The sequence below is a fragment of the Ochotona princeps genome, chromosome 25 (genome assembly GCF_030435755.1).
Source record: "Ochotona princeps isolate mOchPri1 chromosome 25, mOchPri1.hap1, whole genome shotgun sequence".
NCBI classification, from domain to species: domain Eukaryota; kingdom Metazoa; phylum Chordata; class Mammalia; order Lagomorpha; family Ochotonidae; genus Ochotona; species Ochotona princeps.
The window spans coordinates 3,841,465-3,861,275 of NC_080856.1; the positions used below are offsets into that span (position 1 = coordinate 3,841,465).

At 61.1% G+C, this 19,811-nt stretch overlaps 2 protein-coding genes across 2 annotated transcripts in view; both read left to right on the forward strand.

Moving 5' to 3' along the window:
* The window catches only part of TNPO3 (transportin 3), a 184,774-nt gene that overhangs the window by 105,301 nt on the left and 59,662 nt on the right, over positions 1-19,811 (forward strand). The gene's annotated exons all lie outside the window — the stretch shown is intronic.
* On the forward strand, positions 1,568-19,613 carry KCP (kielin cysteine rich BMP regulator). Its single transcript, XM_058655047.1, has 40 exons — positions 1,568-1,652; positions 2,538-2,704; positions 3,091-3,283; positions 3,358-3,434; positions 3,755-3,851; positions 3,938-4,020; positions 4,126-4,219; positions 4,908-5,002; positions 6,898-6,991; positions 7,079-7,158; positions 7,240-7,333; positions 7,565-7,650; positions 7,725-7,803; positions 7,984-8,142; positions 8,255-8,361; positions 8,450-8,543; positions 9,130-9,303; positions 9,430-9,512; positions 9,653-9,746; positions 9,820-9,966; positions 10,073-10,243; positions 11,211-11,387; positions 12,421-12,506; positions 12,730-12,820; positions 12,969-13,051; positions 13,132-13,225; positions 13,934-14,104; positions 14,308-14,390; positions 14,826-14,946; positions 15,104-15,183; positions 15,352-15,451; positions 15,896-15,984; positions 16,200-16,302; positions 16,381-16,523; positions 16,766-16,938; positions 17,025-17,142; positions 17,227-17,328; positions 18,187-18,351; positions 18,462-18,771; positions 18,890-19,613. The coding sequence occupies exons 1-40, from the start codon at positions 1,568-1,570 to the stop codon at positions 19,126-19,128; spliced, it is 4,881 nt and encodes a 1,626-aa protein (XP_058511030.1). The 3' UTR covers positions 19,129-19,613.

A 19,811-nucleotide genomic window follows, 5' to 3' on the forward strand; every position in this document is an offset into this window, starting at 1 on the left:
AGGAGAGACAGAAAGATGTTCCATCTGCTGGCTCACTCCCCAAATGGCTGCAATGGCTGGAGCCGAGCTGGGAGTTTCTTCTGGGTCTATCACAAAAGTGCAAGGGTCCCAAAGCTTTGTGCCATCTTCCACTGCTTTCCCAGGCTACAAGCTAGATGGGAAGTGGAGCAGGTGGCACACAAACAGGCACCCATATGTAATGCCGGCGCTGCAAATAGAGGATTAGCCAATTGAGCCGTTGCGCTGGGCCCTGTGAACTTGACTCTGAAGTGCAACTAGTTGGTTAACCGTGAGAGGTTCTCTCGCAGTAACTCAGACACGCTGGTGAAGGCCAAGAGAAGCAGGTGGTGGGCTGGGGTGAGGGGTCCTTGAGCAGGGCCTGCGCCAAGCAGCTGAGACATACGGTGATAAGGGACGGCTGGGAGACAGGCTCTGCTGAGGCCTCCTGGGCTTGATGGACTTAAGACCTGAGCAGCGCTGGAAAAGATGACCTCTAAGCTGCTTATCCCGACTGTCACTGTGTAGCCAGGCCAGTCCTGGGAGCCCCAGCACTTGGCATTGAATCTGGGCTCTGTGGCTGGGGTGCCGTGGGCTGTCTCCCCAGCGTCTCTTAGATCCCCCCACTTGTAAAATGGGAATGAAGGTGCACCGTCCCCCCGTCCCGCCCCGAGTGCTGTGACCCCGGCTCCTGGCCACTGAGGCTGGGCTGAATCATTGCATCCCCTTCCTGCTGGGCACGCGACAGGCCCCAGGAAGCAGAGGAAGCAGGGAACTTGGAGCTTCTGTCTTAATGGCAGGGAGAGTTCCCAGGCAGAGGGCCCCAGCTGCTCGGAGGAGGAGGAGGAGGAGGAGGAGGAGGAGGAGGAGGAGGAGTTCCGCGGGGCCTGTGGGGACACTCCCCCAACTTCCTCCCTTCAGCCCCCTCGGCCCAGCCCTGCCCCTCACCATCCTCTTCAGGCTCAGTCCCAAGGCCAGGCTGAGGCAGCCAAGCCGCTGAGCTGTTGGAATGGCGGAGGGGGGATGACAGCGAGTGTTGTCTCAGAAACTAGCAGGATTGTTCCTGACATCTGGAAGTGACACCTACTGTTGCTGTTTGTTATTTCCATCTGCCCCTGCCTGCCACTTCCTTAAATTCTTCATCTGCACAACCTTGTTACTTCTCACTGCATCAGTAGATACAGATTCCAGTTTGCAAACAGAACAATCGTGGGCCACAGGGAAGGACTTGCCAGGCTTTGAACCCAAGCTCAGCGGGCTTGCAGCAGCAGAAGCTGAGCTGGGACTCACTGGACAACAGACTGACCTCCAAGGCGCAGGGGAGTGGCCCCTGACAGCCCAGAGTGGGGGTTCTCGAGCTGCCGGCCAGGGCCTCCTCCCACACAGGGCCCTTGTCCCCAGCCTGCCGGTTTGGGGGTTGGAGTCGCGGCACTAGGGTTCCCTGCCTGCTGGGCGGAATGAGGCGGGCCAGGGGCCCTCCCTGAACAAAGGCCTGGTGGGAGGCGGTCTGTGTGTCCCACCCCGCCTACCCCAGCGTCGGCGGAGGAGCAGCCTCCGAGGCAGAGCGAGCATGGCGGGGGCTGCAGCGGCCCTGCTGCTGGCCCTGAGCGGGCACTTGGTGAGCTTGGTGCCGGCCGCCAGCAGGCGCGTGGGAGGTGAGTGCCAGGGCGCCTTTGCCTCCTGTGGAGCCCCGATCCTGTGCTCCTGTCGGTGGGATCGCGGGAGAGGACGGGCCAGGAGGCGGATCCCAGGGCTGTGGGCCTCTGGTTCCAGCCCCGGAGGCAGGAATTCATGTTGGCCAGGCACATAGGCTGCCCTGGCGCTAGGAGTCTGAAGTTAATTATTTGTACAGCAATGAGGACAAGGAGGCCCTCTCTGGGAACTCACTTTGTCTGCGCCTAGCCGAAACCCGTCCAGGGCTGGGGGTCCCCGTGGGGCAAGGGACACTGAGCCTGGAGCAGCCAGGGTTGGGCCACACCGCCCCCAGCTCCTGCTCCCCAGGGCAAGGCACTGGCCAGCCCCACGCTGTGCCTAACCCAGACCCAGGTCTTATGTCTGCTCCAGCAGGCCTGAGCAAAGGCAGGAGGGTGGCTGGAGGGCTTGGGAGCTGAGGCTGGCTGAAGAGACTTCCACATGACACTTCTTCCCCCGCCCAGCCATGTGCACCTCAAAGCTGCCTCACCCTCCATTGCTGGCTGGCTGGTAGGCCTGCCCAGCGTGGCCGTTCCAGACCCAAGGTGGTCCTGGCACTGCAGAGTCTGAGCTGGCCCGATCTGGGTCCTGCCAAATGGGGTTCCTGGGACTCACACGACTAGGGTGGACAGTTCATCTTCTCCACCTCCTTCCACACCCCTGCCCAGCCTTTCACTCCTACCTCCTGCCGACTACCTCTCCTTCCCTGAGTGATGGGTGGGGGTAGGGAGAGAGGGTTGGCAGGAAATAGGGTGGTCCGTTTGGAGTCTCGTTTGGAGCTCAGCACCCAGGAAAGCTTGCAAGTCCTCAGCCCCTTGGGGCCCACACTGGATTCTTGTGCTTTTCAGCTGGGGCCAGTCGTAGGGAGCGCCCTGGACTTGCTGACCTCCACAGTTCCCGGCAGCAGGTGCCTGCCCACTCCTCAGCCCGGACTAGGGCCCCACAGGAGCAGTGGCGCTCCCTGCAGGAAACCCTGAGCAGGCTGGAGGGTGAGGTGGTGCAGCTCAGAGAGCAGGTACTAAAGAGGTGGGGAGGAAGGGGAGGTGGTCCTGGGGCTGGGTGTTCTCAATGCGCCTAGAAGGTTCTAATCCGAGCAGTTGTTAACATGGATTCTTTGAAGGAAATGAAGATGCTGTAGGACACTGGTGGGCCATCCCAATTCTCATTCTTTCTTGTTTTGGGTAAACATGGCGCTCATCCTGGGCACGAGGCATCCTCAGGAAAGGTTTTGCATGGGTGAAGGCCTGGGGGGAGGAGCGCTCTGAGCTGGCTGCTGCAGAGGAGGTCCACCTAGTGTGTGGGAACTGCCCAGTTCCCTGCTTATCTTTGCTTTCTACAAACCTGCAAGACCAGCTGGGGGAGGAAGCTGATGGGGTTGATTCCCCTTCCCACCTCCCCTAGAACAAGGGCCTGCAGGCGAGGGTGAGGCAGCTGGAGGCCTGTGAATGCCGCCCTCAGGCTTCTCCCCAGTGCTGGGCGTTGGGGCGCAGCTGGCCTGAGGATGCTCGCTGGGAGCCTGACCCCTGCACAGCCTGTGTCTGCCAGGATGGCGCCGCACGCTGTGACCCCCAGCTCCACCTGCCCCAGTGCCGTGGTGAGTACCACCGTTTCTGCCCTTGGAGGATGGCATCGGGTTCCTGGATGACAGCTTGTGCGCCTCCTCCACAGGCTGCAGCCATGGCGGTCGGGCCTACGGCGACGGGGAGACCTTCTCCCCAGATGCCTGTACGACCTGCTGCTGCCTGGTGAGTGCCCTCGGAAGCCCCTTTCTTCCTTGCCCCCACCAGTCTGCCTCATTCCGGCTACCCGTGGCTGCTGTGTAGTGTGTCAGCTGTAAGGCAATGGACGCTACCCACCCCTTCTCTGGGGCCTGAACCCCAGAAGTCTCATCTTTCTGAAGCTTACTTAGCACACACAGGGTAGGGGTTCCCAGCCTCCAAGGTGCACCTGTACCTGTGTCACAGAAGGCGTGGGAGTCTGTAGCTGCTCATCGCTTCATCACCACATGCCCCTGCTAGTCCCTGCTCTCCCACCCGCCCTGACCTGCTTGGTGTCTGCCCTGCAGGCGGGGACCGTGCACTGCCAGCAGACCTCCTGCCCGGAGCTCAACTGCCTGGAGAGCTACACTCCACCTGGCGAGTGCTGTCCTGTCTGCCGGCCAGGTGACTTCCCATCCTACCCCACCCTCACCTCATCTGAGGGTCCAGCACCCACCTGGGGTTACGCCTTCCCTGCCAACCCTCCCCAGGCTGTGAGTATGAGGGCCAGCTTTACGAGGAAGGGGCCAAATTCCAGTCCAGCTCCAACCCTTGTCTCCGGTGCTCCTGCCTGGTGAGTCCTGCTCCTCCCTCCCCCAACGCACAATCTTGCCATGGCTGCCCTCTGGCAGGGGATGTGGGTCAGACCTGGAGGTGCTACCACTGTAGTGCATTACAGGGGAGTCTGGTTCGCTGTGTGCCCATGACGTGCCTGCCCAGCCCCTGCCCTGAGCCAGTCGTGAGGCCTGGGCACTGCTGTCCAAGCTGCCAAGGTGAGAGCCCCCTCTGTCATGGAGCCCCAGGTAGTCTGTCGTTGGGCATTGGGGTTATTAGCAACTGCCTTTCAAGCTGCATGCCTGAGCTCAAACTCCTAGCAGCGATCCCTCTGTGTCTCCCTTTCCCACTGGAAAGCGCTCATCCATCCATGAGGAACATTATTATGGATGGTGCACCCTAAACATGGAAGAGGTGGGTGGGGTCAGCCTGCGGGGATGACCACCACTAGAGGGCAATGCTAAATCAATATTGGGGAAAAAAATGGAGTCGCCCAAGGCAGGGGGGGGAAGCAGTCTCCAAGAAAGTCTGGACTTAGGAGGGAAGGTACCCTGGGGGTAGCAAGCCCCGAGGTGACCTGCAGGACACAGAACAGCTGGCTGGATAAAGTCTAGAGTAGGCTGGTGGACGGTGGCTAGTAGGAGTGGCGAGGCTTGGAGCTGACACTCCAGCAGAAGCCACACCAAGAATGAGGAATCCCAGACTGGTGGGTCCCCTGGGGGTGTGGCCATTTGGCTCCTGAGAGACCTGGAGGGCCAGGCCAAGGAGCCTAGGCCCTTGAGGGTTGGGGTCAAGGATCAAGACAGAGCTCTGAGCTCCTCTGATCCTGGCTTAAGTGGAGGGAATGTGGAGAGAACTGGCAGGTTAGCTGGACCCCGACATGCAGATCCTTTCTGCTGCCGCCAGCCCCCACCCCAGGTTGCACAGAGGACGGCAAGTTCCGGGAACATGGCCAGGAGTGGACGGTGCCCGGGGACCCCTGCCGTATCTGCCGCTGCCTGGTGAGCGCCAAGTCAAGGCCATGAGGGGACAGAGATGATAGGAGAGGACCTAGCCCTGGGCATTGGAGGGGAGGGGCTGGGGACTGCTCTGCACAGTGATGGGCAGGGTGTAACAGGGGCACAGGGGTGGGCATGACAGAAGGTGGTGCAGGTGGCACATCAGGATGTAGTTAGCTGTGGGTGAAGGGCAGTTCTGGGAGGGGTGTGTGTGGAGCCAGTGTAACATGTGGCCGCCAGGCTCCTGGCCTGGCTGTGGTGGCCACCCAGATGGCACAGGTGGCTGAGCTCATAGGCTGAGACACAGCTCCTGCCCGTGCTGTGTCAATTACGTCTTGAGATGGCCTTTAGGAACACTGGGTGACACAGAATGAACTGTTAGACTTTTATTGCATTTGCCTCTTTTTTTTTTTAAAGTTTTCAAATCTGGCTGGAAGAAAATTTGCAAATGTGTAATATTAAAATGCTTGTGTTCCATTTTTTTCCACATCAAAATAGACTTGTTTTTTGAGGTTTATTTATTCATTTATTTGAAGGACAGAATTACAGAGGGAGGGAGAAAGAGATTGAGATTTTCCATTTGCTGGTTCACTTCCCCCAAGATGACCACAATAGCCAGGGCTGGGGCAGGCGAGAGCTAGAAGCCAGCAACATCGTTCGGGCTTCCCAAGTGGATGCGGGGACCTAAGTACCCGGGACATCTTCCACTGTATTCCCAGGCATATTAGCAGGTTGCTGGATTGGAAATAGAGTAGCCAAGACTTGACCCAGCTCTCCAATAAGGGATGTGGTGTCACAAACAGTTGCTTAACTCAGCTACTCTGCCATAGTCAGCTATCTTTGAGTCCATGTTTTCATGAACGTCTTGAAATGTCCTCATGCAGCTATTGGGCAGCACAGTTGTAGAACCAGTTCATGACAGAGGTGACACTATGGGGCCTGGGGGGCTAATGTCAGATCCACAGAGCTCCCCAACAGCCCATAGGATGCCTTTGAGGCACGAAGCATCGGGCAAGCATGTCCTCTCTCCCTGTCCACCCTGGCCCCCTCCCCACCTGCCATGAGCAGCACCAGCCAGATGGGGCTGGAGGCAGTGACCCCAGCTACGTGGGTGTGCATTCCAGGTTTGGGGGCAGGAGGTGTCAGAAACAGCCCATGGGGCAGCAGCAACCACACAACACCTCCTTTCTCATGGGCATGACAAACTCCCTGCTTGTGGCCTGGGAAAGCAGTAGAAGATGACCCACAGCCTTGGGACCCTGCACCTGCGTAGGAGACCCGGCTCCTGGCTCTTGGCTCCTGGCTCTGGCTCAGCTCCAGCAGCTGCAGGCATTTGGGAGTGAAGCAGCAGATAGGTGGGAGATTTTCTCTCTCTCGCTCTTCTCTATAAATATGCTCTGTCTTTTCAATAAGAATAAATCTTTAAAAAAAAAGAAGTCAGCATGGCAGGGATGCATGCAGTTTTGGGTCCTGCCAAGACAGATGGCTTCCTGGGCCTTAATCATCCATGGGCCAAGAACTTCCACACCTAGGGGTTACTCCCTAACCACCATGGCCACCGAGCCAATTGTTGCAGTGTGGTCAGTGCCCATGGAGAGGACTGGCGTGGGTGTGTGTGACACATTTCCAGCTTGGCTGAAGGACTTGAGCGGCCACCCATCCTGGTATATGTGGGGGATCCTGGAACCAGTTGCCGCCATCGAGGGCCCCAGAGGGACAGATGTGCCCCAGAATGAGTGGCACACACAAAGAGAGCTACTTTCCCACAGTTCTAGAGCCAGAAGTCAGCGGTGGCCACGCGGGCAGGGTTGGTGCCTTCCAGGGCCACGAGGGAGAACAAACAGTTCTCTCCTTGGCTGGACCCTGACGGCACCTTCCTCCATCCACCCCCGCACCAGGAGGGCCACATCCAGTGCCACCAGCAAGAATGTGCCAGCCTGTGCCCCTACCCTGCACGGCCTGTCCCAGGCACCTGCTGCCCCGTGTGTGACGGTGAGAGAGTGGGTGCCGCAGGGCCCCAAGCAGAGGGCAAGCCGGGGAGGCCCCGTTGATTAGGCTCTAAGCACCTCATCCTCCTAGGCTGCTTCTTGAATGGGCGTGAACACCGCAGCGGGGAGCCGGTGGGCTCTGGGGACCCCTGCATGCAGTGTCACTGTGTTGTAAGTGTAGCTACTGGGTGGAGGGTGGGGCTGGCCTCTGAGGCCTGCTCCCTGGGTGCTGACTGCGAATCCTGTTGGCAGAATGGAAGCGTCCAGTGTGAGCCCCTGCCTTGTCCGCCAGTGCCCTGTATGCACCCAGGCAGGACGCCCAAGCAGTGCTGCCCGGCCTGTGACGGTGAGTGCCTAGTCAGAGAGCCTTGGTGGTGGTTCTCCTGGCCCTAAGCTCCCACCCCAACAGGTGAGTCTGCAATACACCTACCTTGTCGTGACCGGTGGGCTCTGTGGCTATGGCAGGAGGCAGTGCAGGGGCACTGGCAAGACTTCTTAGGGCTACCAGGGTTGGGGGACAGATGTTCCCCCTCTCAGCCTGCAGCCCTGCACCCCATCCCTATTTACTGCCACCCAGACTGCGAGTACCAGGGACACCAGTACCGGAGCCAGGAGACCTTCACAGTCCGGGAGAATGACCGCTGCTTCCGCTGCACCTGCCAGGTGGGCAGCCGCACCATTTCAGGCCCAGGTCTGTCCCCTGCTGGCCTGGCCTCTTACCCTGGCCTCCCTCCAAGGCTGGCGAAGTGTCCTGTGAGGAGAAGTGCCCAGTGGCTTCCTGTGCCCTGCCTGCTTCCGGCCCCCAGCTCTGTCCAGGTGTGTGTGTGTGTACATGGGAAAGCAGGGCGGTGGGGTTGGAGGGGAGCAGGGGTACTGAGTCCCCTGCTAACTGACCACTGCAGTGTTCAGAGGCTCCTGAAGTGGGGGACTCCTCGGGGCTGCTCAAGGGTCTGCACTGGCTGGAGTCATGCCTCACTCCCCCCTGCCTCATCCCAGCTACAGTCTGCGTGCTCCATGGAGAGGAATTTGCCGACGGGGTCCAGTGGGAGCCCGACGGCCAACCATGCACTGCCTGCTCCTGCCAAGATGGGGTGCCCGTGTGTGGGGCTGTGCCCTGCCCTCAGGCCTTCTGCCAGCATCCCACCCAACTCCCTGGTGAGTGTCCTGCCTGGCCCGCCCAACCCCTCCCTCTCTTGCCCCAGCCACTGGTCTTGGCTTTCTCTCTTGCTTTGGTCCAACCCACTCTGACCTGCTGGGACCCATGCAGGCACCTGCTGCCCTAGATGCAATGGCTGCACCTACCACGGTGTCGTGTATGCCAACGGGCAGAACTTCACCGATGCAGACAGCCCCTGCCACACCTGCCGCTGCGAGGTACCTGTCTCCCCGAGCCTGCCGAACCCCTCCTTGAGGCCGGCCTCTCCTGGGGTCCATCCCGACTACTCTCTCCCCTTGCCCTCAGGAGGGGACTGTCAGGTGCTCCTTGGTCACCTGCCCTCCCATGACCTGTGCCAGGCCCCAGCATGGACCCGGCCAGTGCTGCCCCAGATGCCCAGGTATGTGCCTATGATGCCCTGACTGGGTTGGGCACTGGGGCTCCCACTGTCCACCAGGTCCACGGGCCCAAACAGGTACCTTGGAAAGCAACAGCTCAGAACTTTCTGGAACTCATAGGGTGCAGGTGGGATCTCCCAAGTCACCACGCCATCCTCCCCTGGAATCCTGCCTGTTTTCTCTGAACATTCCCATCACATGAGTGCATTTACCTATGTAGCACGGGTTCATGTCCCCAGACACCTGAGTCTGCCGCCATGTAGGAGATGGGGTACCCAGTCCTCACTCACAGAGGGTCTTGCTAAGGATGCATGTCACCCACACAGGCACCCTGGCCTGTAAGCCCTTCTTCTCCCTGGGAGTCACATACCTGCTTCCAGGTATAAGGGCTCAGGTGCACACACCTGCACGTGGCTTCCCCTTCCTCCTCTTCCTAGGTGGCGGGGGCGGGGAGGGTAGGCTCCAAGCAGACCCTTCTGTGTGATTCTGAACTCCAGAGGCAGATGGGAGTTGGGAGGGGATGGAATGGGTAGGGAGGGTGGGGGAGAGGGGGTTTGTGAGCCCGCCCCCTCTCCCAACCCTGCTCAGACTGCATCTTGGAGCAACAGGTGTTTGTGGATGGTGAGGCCTTCTCTCACCCTGGAGACCCTTGCCAGGAATGCAGGTGCCAGGAGGGCCATGTGCACTGCAGGCCTCGCGCCTGCCCCAGAGCCCTGTGCCCGCACCCTCTACCTGGTAGCTGCTGCCGGACGGACTGCAGTGGTGAGCTGGCCCGGCTCCCAGAAGGCCCTCTTAGGGTGGCTTGCCCCTGCCCTTCTGTCCCTCTACCCCCAGTCAGGGCTGGGAGGGTCTATCCCACGCTGACACTGCACTCGCCATCCCCACCAGGCTGTGCCTTCGGAGGCAAGGAGTACCCCGATGGGGCGGACTTCCCCCACCCCTCGGACCCCTGCCGCCTTTGCCGCTGCCGGGTGAGTAGGTGTTCCACCAAGCGGGGCGTGGTGCAAGGTGTGGGAGGTGGGGCCTGGGGAGGCCTGCCCACCAGGGAATGGAGTCTTCGCTACCACTTATCTCTACCACTTATCTCGCTCGCTGCCTGTTGGCCCTGCAGAGTGGCACCGTGCAGTGCCTGGCCCGCCACTGCCCTCCACTGGCCTGCCAGGAGCCCGTCCTGGTCCCCGGAGAGTGCTGCCCACAGTGCCCAGGTAGGAGCTGCGCCCCGGGCCCCTGGAAGGGCAGCTGCCTGGGCTCTGACTGACGCACGTGCTGTCGCCGCAGCTGCGCCCACCGTCTGCCCGCAGTCAGGGGACCACCCTTGCCACCAGTGTGTCTGCCGCGACAGAGCCGTGTCCTGCCGTCCGCTGCCCTGTCCGCCCGCGCCCTGCGCGCACCCCAGGCCGGGCCGCTGTTGCCCCTCCTGTGATGGTACCGACCCCGGGAGCCCCAGGCTGGCCAAGGCCCTGTCCTCCGCCCGAGAGCAAGGGGACCCTCTATCCTCCTCCAAGCGCTCCGCCTCTGCCCCCTTCTCCAGGCTGCCTGTTCCAAGGGAAGCAGCTTGCCAGCGGAGAGCGCTTCCCCTCACCCACTGACGCCTGCCAGGTCTGCTTGTGTTGGGAAGGCAGCGTGAGCTGCGAACCCAAGGCCTGTGCTGCTGCCCAGTGCCCCTTTCCTGTCCGCGACGGCTGCTGCCCAGCCTGTGATGGTGAGGGGCGGGCAGGGCACGGGGCAAGTAGGGGGGCATGGGAGGCCTGGGTCATTGCCTTTGCTGCCCTGGAGTGGACCTAGTACATTCATTCCATGTCTTCTCCCACTTCTGATGCTGTTTGCTGTGTGACTTTGAGCTGGTTCCTTAACCTCTCTGGGCCTATTAATAACTCCGTGTAAAAGGAGAGTTGAACCAAACCCAGCTCTTTAGTCCCTCCTCAGTGGTCTTGGTCATTTTTGCTGCATACCTTCCACTAGTTGTAATTTTATTAGTTTTTCTCGTCAATTTATTTAGAAAGGGATTTTCTTCTCATGCTACAACTCAAAAATTATGCTTGCCAGAAATAAACTGTAAGATGAATACACTGAGTATGGGACATTACCAAGGCTTCGGGCCTTTCCAATTTCTCTCTCTTCTTATTTTTTAAAATTAATTAATTAATTAATTAATTTGAAAGGTAGAATGAGAGAGAGAGAAAGGGGGTGGGGATCTCCCATTCTCTGGTTCACTTCCCAAATGGCCACAGTCCAGCTGAGACCAGGAACCTGGAATTCCACCCGCGTCTCCCGTGTGGGCGCAGGGACCAAGCACTTGAACCAACCTCTGCTGCCTTCCCAGGCGCGTTGACAGGAAGCTGGGTTAGAAGTGGAGCAGCCGGATTTGAACTGCCGGAGTGTGACGGAGGACAGGCCAGGGCAGGCAGCCATCATCCTGGGAGCCTGGCCTCTTCCAGATGAGGGCCTGGGGGAGCCCAGCTCAGGGCTGCCTCAGCCAGCAGCATGGGGGCTTGCTGCGGCGCCCACAGAGAGTTAGAATCTGGGGCAGATCTTGTATGGGTTTTTCCTGTAGACTGCACAGGGAGACCCTCGGCCAGTGCAGGCCTGACCCCTCCGGGCTACCTGGCTTCGCCAGCGTTGGTGCCTCCTACCTGTCCTTTCTGCCTCTTTCCACTCTCCCTCTGAAGGCTGTGAGTATCTGGGAGAGTCCTACCTGAGCCACCAGGAGTTCCCGGACCCCCGAGAGCCCTGCGACCTGTGTACCTGCCTTGGGGGCTTTGTGACCTGCAGCCGTCGGCCCTGCGAGCCCCTGGCCTGCAGCCACCCGCTCACCCCACCTGGGCACTGCTGCCCCACCTGTCAGGGTAGGTCTGCCCCTGGCCTCCCCACTTGCAGCCACCATGGGGCCAGCCTCTCCTGGCTTCTCAGGCCAAAATCTCACCCCTTAGGCCTCTGGGCCCTCTTCCACCACCATGCCCACTTGCAGCCACCATGGGGCCAGCCTCTCCTGGCTTCTCAGGCCCAAATCTCACCCGTTAGGCCTCTGTGGGCCCTCTTCCACCACCATGCCCACTTGCAGCCACCATGGGGCCAGCCTCTCCTAGCTTCTCAGGCCCAAATCTCACCCGTTAGGCCTCTGTGGGCCCTCTTCCACCACCATGCCCACTTGCAGCCACCATGGGGCCAGCCTCTCCTGGCTTCTCAGGCCCAAATCTCACCCCTTAGGCCTCTGTGGGCCCTCTTCCACCACCATGCCCACTTGCAGCCACCATGGGGCCAGCCTCTCCTGGCTTCTCAGGCCCAAATCTCACCCGTTAGGCCTCTGTGGGCCCTCTTCCACCACCATGCCCACTTGCAGCCACCATGGGGCCAGCCTCTCCTGGCTTCTCAGGCCCAAATCTCACCCCTTAGGCCTCTGTGGGCCCTCTTCCACCACCATGCCCACTTGCTGTCCCAGCTGTCACATGCTCACCCTCCCTGCCTCAGCGATAGCCCCAAGTTGCAAGGGGCAGCTTCCTCTTCTCCCTTGCCCTTTTGCCACCAAGCCCATGGCACACAGCACCTTCTCGGCAAGTATCTCCCCTCTGCTCGGCACCCCCGGCTCCTGCACACACACGTCCTTCGTGCACACAAACCTCGCTGTCTGTGATCTGATTCAGGGAAGGCCTTTCACTCTCCACCTTCCTCGTCCTTCAGAGCTTCGGGGAAGGGCTAAGGCATGGCTGTGTGCACGTGTGTGCATGCATGCGCATGAGTGCACCTGTTCACAAACATACGTGTGTTTTGTTCATGTATGTTTATGGCCTCGTGTGTGGTCGCATGCATGCGTGTATCGTGCTTGCACAATGTGGAGGCTCCCATGCACGGCAGCCCTTCCATCGCAGCCCCACTTTGCAGGCTGCCACTATCATGGTGTCACTGTTGCCCTGGGAGAGACCTTACCCAACCCGCTTGACCCCACCTGCTCCTTCTGCACTTGCCAGGTAAGCAGGGTAACCCTGCATGCTTCCATCCTGCTCTCCATCCAGGAAGGGCTGGTACCCTCCACCAGGGTTCCCTGTACCTGTGACATCTCATGGACAGCTCTGGGCTCAGGACTCCCTCCTGGACCAGGGGTGGGGGTGTGCCCAGCGGGCTCAGTAGTGCTCCCTGCCATGGAGCTGACAGCCCTGCCAGAGGCTACGAAGGGTGACCTCTCTCCCCCAGGAAGGTTCAATGCACTGCCAGAAGCAGCCGTGTCCCCCAGCTCTCTGCCCCCACCCTGTTCCAGGACCCTGTTCCTGCCCAGTTTGCCACAGTGAGCTGCTTCTCCATGCCCTTCCTCCCCAACTCCCTCTCCCCACTCCTTTCTCCCCTACCAGGCCTAAAGTTGCACTGTGCAAGGGGCATGGGCCTTCCTCCCCAACCCAGAAAACGTGTTCCTCCTCCCCAAACCCTCTCCTTAGGCTGCCTCTCGCAGGGCCGAGAGTACCAGGATGGAGAGGAATTTGAGGGGCCGGCAGGCAGCTGTGAACAATGCCACTGTCAGGTAAGGCAGGGAGCCGGGGTGGGATGGGCTGCAGGCGCCAGGCCTAGGAGGCAAGCGTGGCACTCTACACAACCCCACAGGCTGGCCAGGTCACCTGCAGGCGGCGGCAGTGCCCATCCCTGCCCTGCCAGCAGCACGTCACGGAGCTGGGGAGCTGCTGCCCTCGCTGTAGAGGTGTGCTTGCCTCCCCTCCCTGCTTCCCACCCTCAACTGCTGTCCATTTCCCCCTCCCACACCTCCACCCTGGGACCACGGTCAGCTTTGGCTACCTCCACCTGCCTCTGAGCCTGGCAGGGCCATGCCCCTTTCACAGTCATCACGCACATTCACGGAGCCTATGCCAGGGTCGGGCGCTGCACTTAAACACCTCACATATCATACCATTGAATCCACCCATCTCTGCTGTGTTTGTTCCCATTTCACAGATGGAACAACAGAGGTACAGGGAGGGCGCAGTTTGCCGTGGTCACTTAGCTTGCAGGCAGCAGAGTACAGACAGATATGCCTCCAGAAGCCCATGCAGGGACCAGCATGGAGTCATTTCTGTGGCAAACTCCCATTCCTTCCCTGTGAGGACATGGGCTTGGAGGACGTGAGTCGCCTGGGGTACAGGGTTGACACCAGAGCTGTTCATTTGCTGCCCTGCGCTTAGGGTACACTGCTAGGTGCTTGGCGCGTTAGGTTGCAACATGCTGCCTGGAGCTTGGTCTAATGAGCAGATAAATGCCGCACTTAGAAGGCCCGGTGCGACCGCTCCACTGCAGACGCGAGCTCCGCCCCCTTCTTCCAGGTGCTCACTGTCCTGCTTACCCTGCCCCGAGGGGCAGACCTCTGGGTCTGGCCTCCAAGCTTATCCCTTCTCCTTATTCCCCGGGCCCACAGGCTGCTTGGTGGAGGGCGAGGAGCACCCCGAAGGCAGCAGCTGGGTGCCCCCCGACAGCCCCTGCTCCTCCTGCACCTGTCATGAAGGCGTCGCGACCTGCAGCCGAGTGCAGTGTGTTGTCAGCGCCTGTCCCCAGCAGGACCAGGAGGACTGCTGTCCTCGCTGCCTTGGTATTGGAAGCTGGGGAGGTGGGAAGAGAGGACGGTAAGGGAGGGGACACAGGGGTTCGCCTCTCCCTGGCTCAGTGCTGCACCAAGTCTTGGCCTCTGGAACCCTCTGGGGTGGGAGCAGATGACCTCACCCTTTGGCACTGCTGCCAGCCAGAAGGCTCCTTGGTCCCTTCGCTGTTCCTTCACTTACACCCCTCCCCTAGACTGTGAGCACCAGGGCCGGAAGTATGAGCCTGGACAGAGCTTCCAGCCTGGGGCGGACCCCTGTGAAGTGTGTACCTGTGAGGTAGGGAGGGTGTGTGGTTGGACCAGAGGGGCGGGCAGGGCACTGGAGTTGGGCATGGCTGCCCAGCATGGCCTAGGCCGGGGGAGGGTCTTCCTGTCTGGAGTGTGTATGGGAGGTCTCAAGTTTGCCTGGCAGGTGACGGGGAGCCAAGTGAATGTTTGGGACAGATGTGTGAGATCATTAGGAGATGGGGCTGTGGCAGGATGTGAGGGCAGGTGTCAAAGGTCATAGCAGGCTTCTTGGTGACTGGCTGAGAGGGGACATGGGGACGAGGACCCCAGAGAGGAGGAGTTTAGGGAGACATTGAGTGTCTCTTCTGATTTGAGTCCAACACACCCTGGGGAGGCACAGCAGGCCCCTGGAGAACCCAAAGTTCAGGGCTAGAGTGGGGAGAGGGGCTGTTCTGGCACCCACCACTGCCCTTTCTCTTTGCAGCCACAGCCCGAGGGGCCCTCCAGCCTCCGCTGCCACAGGCAACAGTGTCCCAGCCTGGTAGGCTGCCCCCCCAGCCAGCTGCTGCCCCCTGGGCCCCAGGACTGCTGCCCAACCTGTGCCCGTAAGTCCTAGGATGAGGCGGGAGAGAAGAGAGTCTGTCGTCCCTGGAGTGGTGGGAGCGGGGGTTCTGAGTGTGGCCCCAGGAGTGAGTGAGGACAGCTGGGGCGTCAGTCACCCTCCCATGGCCCCAGCCCCCACACTGGGTTCTCATTTCACAGAGGCACTGAGTAACTGCACAGAAAGCCTGCAGGGCTCCGAGGTGGCCCCACCAGACCCCTGCTACACCTGCCGCTGCCAGGTGGGCCTCCTGCCCTGCTTACCTGGCAGGGGGAGGATGTGGGGGTGGGTGGCAGGACAGGACAGGACATAGGGCGCTACATCCATGTCAGCACTGACCCACTCGCCTGGAACGTCCTTTGTCACCTGCGCCCTGCTCTCTTCCTGCTCCATGGCCGCTTTCACACAGGACCTGACATGGCTCTGTGTCCGCCGGGCCTGTCCTGAGCTCAGCTGTCCCCTGCTGCAGCGCCACACCCCCCCGGGGGACTGCTGTCCTGTGTGCCGGGGTAAGCACCCTCTGAGTCCTGGAGGGAGGTGGGCTGGGTGGAGGGAGGACTGGCCTTCATGAGCCAAACAGGAAAACCAAGGGCTACGCTCAGAACTCAGCTTCTGCTTCTTCCGCAGAAACCCCGGGGTGGTTTGCGCCAGGCAGACGGAGACAGGCCAGGAGCCACGGCTCTCTCCAGGAGGCCTGGCTTGGGGCATACCAGGAGGCTCCTTCGGGCACCAAGGGGTGGGTGCCAGGTGTGGCTCCCAGGACCCTAGGCACACTGTGGCACAGGTGAAAGCCAGGCCCCTAGTGGGAGTCAAGACAGTAGCAGGAGCCATGCACGACAGGGCACAGGTGGAACCCAGGGGTGCCCACCTGCTGACACACTTGGGAGGAACTCCAGGCTTGGAGGGCAGAGCTGGAAGCCCGTGGGCCTGCACACCCACTCCTCTCTCCTTAGAATGTGTGGTGGAGGCCGGGGGCCGGAGAGTGGCTGATGGAGAGAGCTGGCGGGACCCCAGCAACGCCTGTGTCACCTGCACCTGTCGGGTGAGCCAGGGCGGGGTGCGGGGCCCTATGGACAGATGAGGGAGAAGACGGGCAGATGGGGAGTGGGGTACGCGGAGCTAAGGGTGATGTCATTGCTGACTGGAACCCAAGTGGCTACTGCCTTAAACACTCCCACCTCCCCCTGCCCCAGAAGTGTGAGGCCAAAGACCACGGACCCTGCAGGAAGTCCTTAAGGCCACCTTGTCTGTTTGCAGCGAGGCCACGTGGACTGTCGCCCAGAGACGTGCCAGACAGTCTCCTGTCCCGACGGCTGGGCCCGGGTGCTGGAGGCCGGCAGCTGCTGTGAGCAATGCCAAGGTGCCAGGCGGGGACCCTGTGGGAAGGTTAAGCAAGGCACTGGGGAAGGCAGCTGACCCCTCTCCCCTGTCCCTTCAGTGCCGGCTGTGGGCTGTGTGCACCAGGGCCTCCCGGTGGCCTCCGGGCAGCGCTGGAGTGTCGATGCCTGCACCAGCTGCTCCTGCGAGTCAGGTGCCGTGCGCTGCCAGAGCCAGCGCTGCCAGGCACTGTCGTGTGGCCCCGTGAGTGTCGCGGTGCTACAGGTGTAGGGGACAGAGAGGGAAGCTGGATTTGCCCTGCAGGCCCTGAACCCACCCCGCCGAGGAGCCGGCAGCGGTGCAGTTCCCATGCAGCCACCAGGAGGTGTCCTGTGCCAGGGAGGCTCCTGCCCCTTTCTGTCCCGTGGTGCGCAGTCCTGCAGGGTTGGGTGTCTGCGAGGGGCAGCGAGTCCCGCCTGGCTGACGCTGTTTGGGGCTGAGGCCAGGACGAGGCCCCAGCCCTGAGTCCCGGCAGCTGCTGTCCCCGTTGCCTGCCCCGGCCTGCTTCCTGCATGGCTTTTGGTGACCCGCACTACCGCACCTTCGACGGCCGTCTGCTGCACTTCCAGGGAGGCTGCAGCTACGTGCTGGCCAAGGACTGCGGTGGAGGCGACTTCAGGTATGCACACCCGACCCTAACTCACCCCTCCCCGACTCCTGACACCCCCAATCACCCTGCTCATCTGACCACCGGGACACCCACAGCGTGCACGTGACCAATGACGCCCGGGGCCGGAGCGGCGTGGCTTGGACGCAGGAGGTGGAAGTGCTGCTGGGGCACACTGCGCCCTCCGTGAGGCTGCTGCAGGGTGGAGTGGTCAAGGTGAGCCGAGCGGGCTGAGGACCCCCGTGGGCCACACATGCACACTCGTGCTCACCACAGAGCTCCCCCCACTTCTCCCTGCAGGTAGACGGGCGAGTCGTGGCCTTGCCCTTCCTGCAGGAGCCAATGCTATACGTGGAGCTGCGGGGTCGCACCGTGATCTTGCACGCCCAGCCTGGACTCAAGGTTGGGGGGCTCTGGACCACCAGGCTGGGTGCCCTGGGGTGATCTATAGAAGGGGTGGGATTGCTAGGTGCCAGGGGACGCCCTGGAGTGTTCATCTTGGTTTCTTCTTTTAAAGCTGTATTTCTCACTGAAAGGTAGAGTTCAAGAGAGTTAGAAAGAGAGCAAGAGAGATCCTAGCCGGAGGCAGGAACCTAGAACTGCCACCCTGGGTCTCTCATGTGGGTGGCTGAGTTGAGTCCCCAGCATTTGGGCCATTTCTGGCGCACTTTAGCAGGGAGCTGGATGGGAAGTGGGCTAGCCTGGACTTGAACCAGTGAGTTGTAGGTGGAGGCTTAACTGCCTACGCCACTTCTTGTTCCTGCTGCTCCAGGTTTCTAATCAGGGTCCAGCCACCCACACCCTAGATGCTCTCAGGCCCCTATCTGCTTCCTCTTGGGCTCAGTTTGTTCATCCGTGAAGTGGAAAGAAAGCGGTGGCCCCGGAGACCCTCTGAGTGGTGTCTGAGATCCCTCCCACAATTCCCATGAGGAAGGGTGATTTCATGCAGGAAGCCTCCTTCACGCTTGGGGGGCCACATGGCTCCTCTGAGACAGTGATGCCCCAGAAGTAACTGTCGTGCCCTAGGGGTCCCACTGACAGGTGCAGGCAGGAGCACCTGGCCCAGGAGCTATAGGCCCCTCATCCTGGCACCTGTGATGTCCAGGAATGCACAGCTTGTGCCAGCTCGACCTGGACCAGAGTAGCATCCTGTCTGTGGGAAGCCTCCTTCTGCACCTGCTGCTTGGGGCCTGGTAGGCCTGGGGCTCCCCCCAGGGTCCCTCCCTTCCCCAGTCCACAGTCCCAGGCCTTTCTGCACAGGTGCTGTGGGATGGGAAGTCCCAGGTGGAGGTGAGCGTGCCCGGCTCCTACCGGGGCAGGACGTGTGGGCTGTGTGGGAACTTCAATGGCTTTGCTCAGGATGACCTACAGGGTCCTGGGGAACTGCCTCTCCCCACGGAGGCTGCCTTTGGAAACAGCTGGAAGGTGAGTGGCCTGGGAGCTGGGGAGAGGCCGGTGCAGAGCAGCCTGTGTGGAACCAGCCGGCGAAAGCTTTCCGGGTACATAGACGTCTGCTGTTGTCACCCCACCTATAGGTCCCCGATGGGCCCAGGCCTGTCCAGCCCTGTTCCGCAGGCCAGGAAGTGGATCCGTGCTGGGCGGCAGGTTACTGGGCCAGGCGTGAGGCCAACGCCCGGTGTAGGGTGCTGAAGGCGCCCCCATTCAGCCGCTGCCACGCTGTGGTGGCCCCAGACCCCTTCTTTGCCGCTTGCGTGTACGACCTATGTGCCTGTGGTCCTGGTTCTTCAGGCGACGCCTGTCTCTGTGACGCCCTGGAAGCTTATGCCAGCCAATGCCGCCAGGCTGGGGTAACGCCGCCTGCCTGGCGGGGCCCGGCGCTTTGCGGTGAGGCATGGTACCCAGTGCACACTGGGGGAGGCAGCCAGTGGTTTCAGGGGGCCTGCGGGAGGTGAACTCAAGGTGCGATCCTCCATCCCAGGAACCCATTCTCTTTCCTTTGCAGCGGTGGGCTGTGCCCTGGATCGGGGCTTCGTGTTTGATGAATGTGGCCCGCCCTGTCCCCGCACCTGCTTCAACCAGCATGTCCCCCTGGGGGAGCTGGCCGCACACTGCGTGAGGCCCTGCGTCCCTGGCTGCCAGTGCCCTGCAGGGCTAGTGGAGCATGAGGCGCACTGCATCCCACCTGAGGCCTGCCCCCCGGTGCTGCTCTTCGGGGCCGCTCCCTCCTCAGCAGGAGCCTGAGCCGGGGCCCCTCTGAGTGAGTGGGCATGCCGGAGCCTGGCACAGGTCCTGCTGGGCTGAGTGTGAAGCAGTGAAGCCTGGGCCTGCCCGGTGCCAGGCGCCCGCCGGGCTGCTCGGATGTGAGGCTGAGGGGTGCTGTCCCTCAGTCACAGGCTCACGCCTGGGCTGCTTCCCCTGGCCTCTCCCTGGTGCTGTATGGGAAACCCACCACAGGCAGGAGGCAGGCCACCCGAGGCCCTGCCTGGTGCTCAGCCTGTGCATTGGGCACACCCCACATCCTCCAGGCCTCGGGACCTTCTGTGGATCCATGGAGGGACTCGGGAGGGCCCAGTCCACCCTTGACTTCCCGGTTCCTCTTGGTACAGTGGTACCCAATGCTCAGGCTCCTCCTGGATCATTCTAAGAGCAAGGGACATGGCTACCTCAAGGCCTGGCTGGAGAGAGAAAATAAACAATGATGAAAAAAAGGTGTGCCCACGTGCACACACACAGCCCATCAAAAAACCGATGGTCAGACACAACAGGTACGTGTGTCTGTTCCTAGACACACAGAGCCCACATGGATGGATATGTGGGTGGCACCAAGACATTGTCATAGTAGGGAAGAGAACATAGGTGTAAAATAGCAAAGTCCTTGGAGCTCGTGCTGTGGCAAAGTAGGCTAAAGCCCAGTCTGCAGTGCC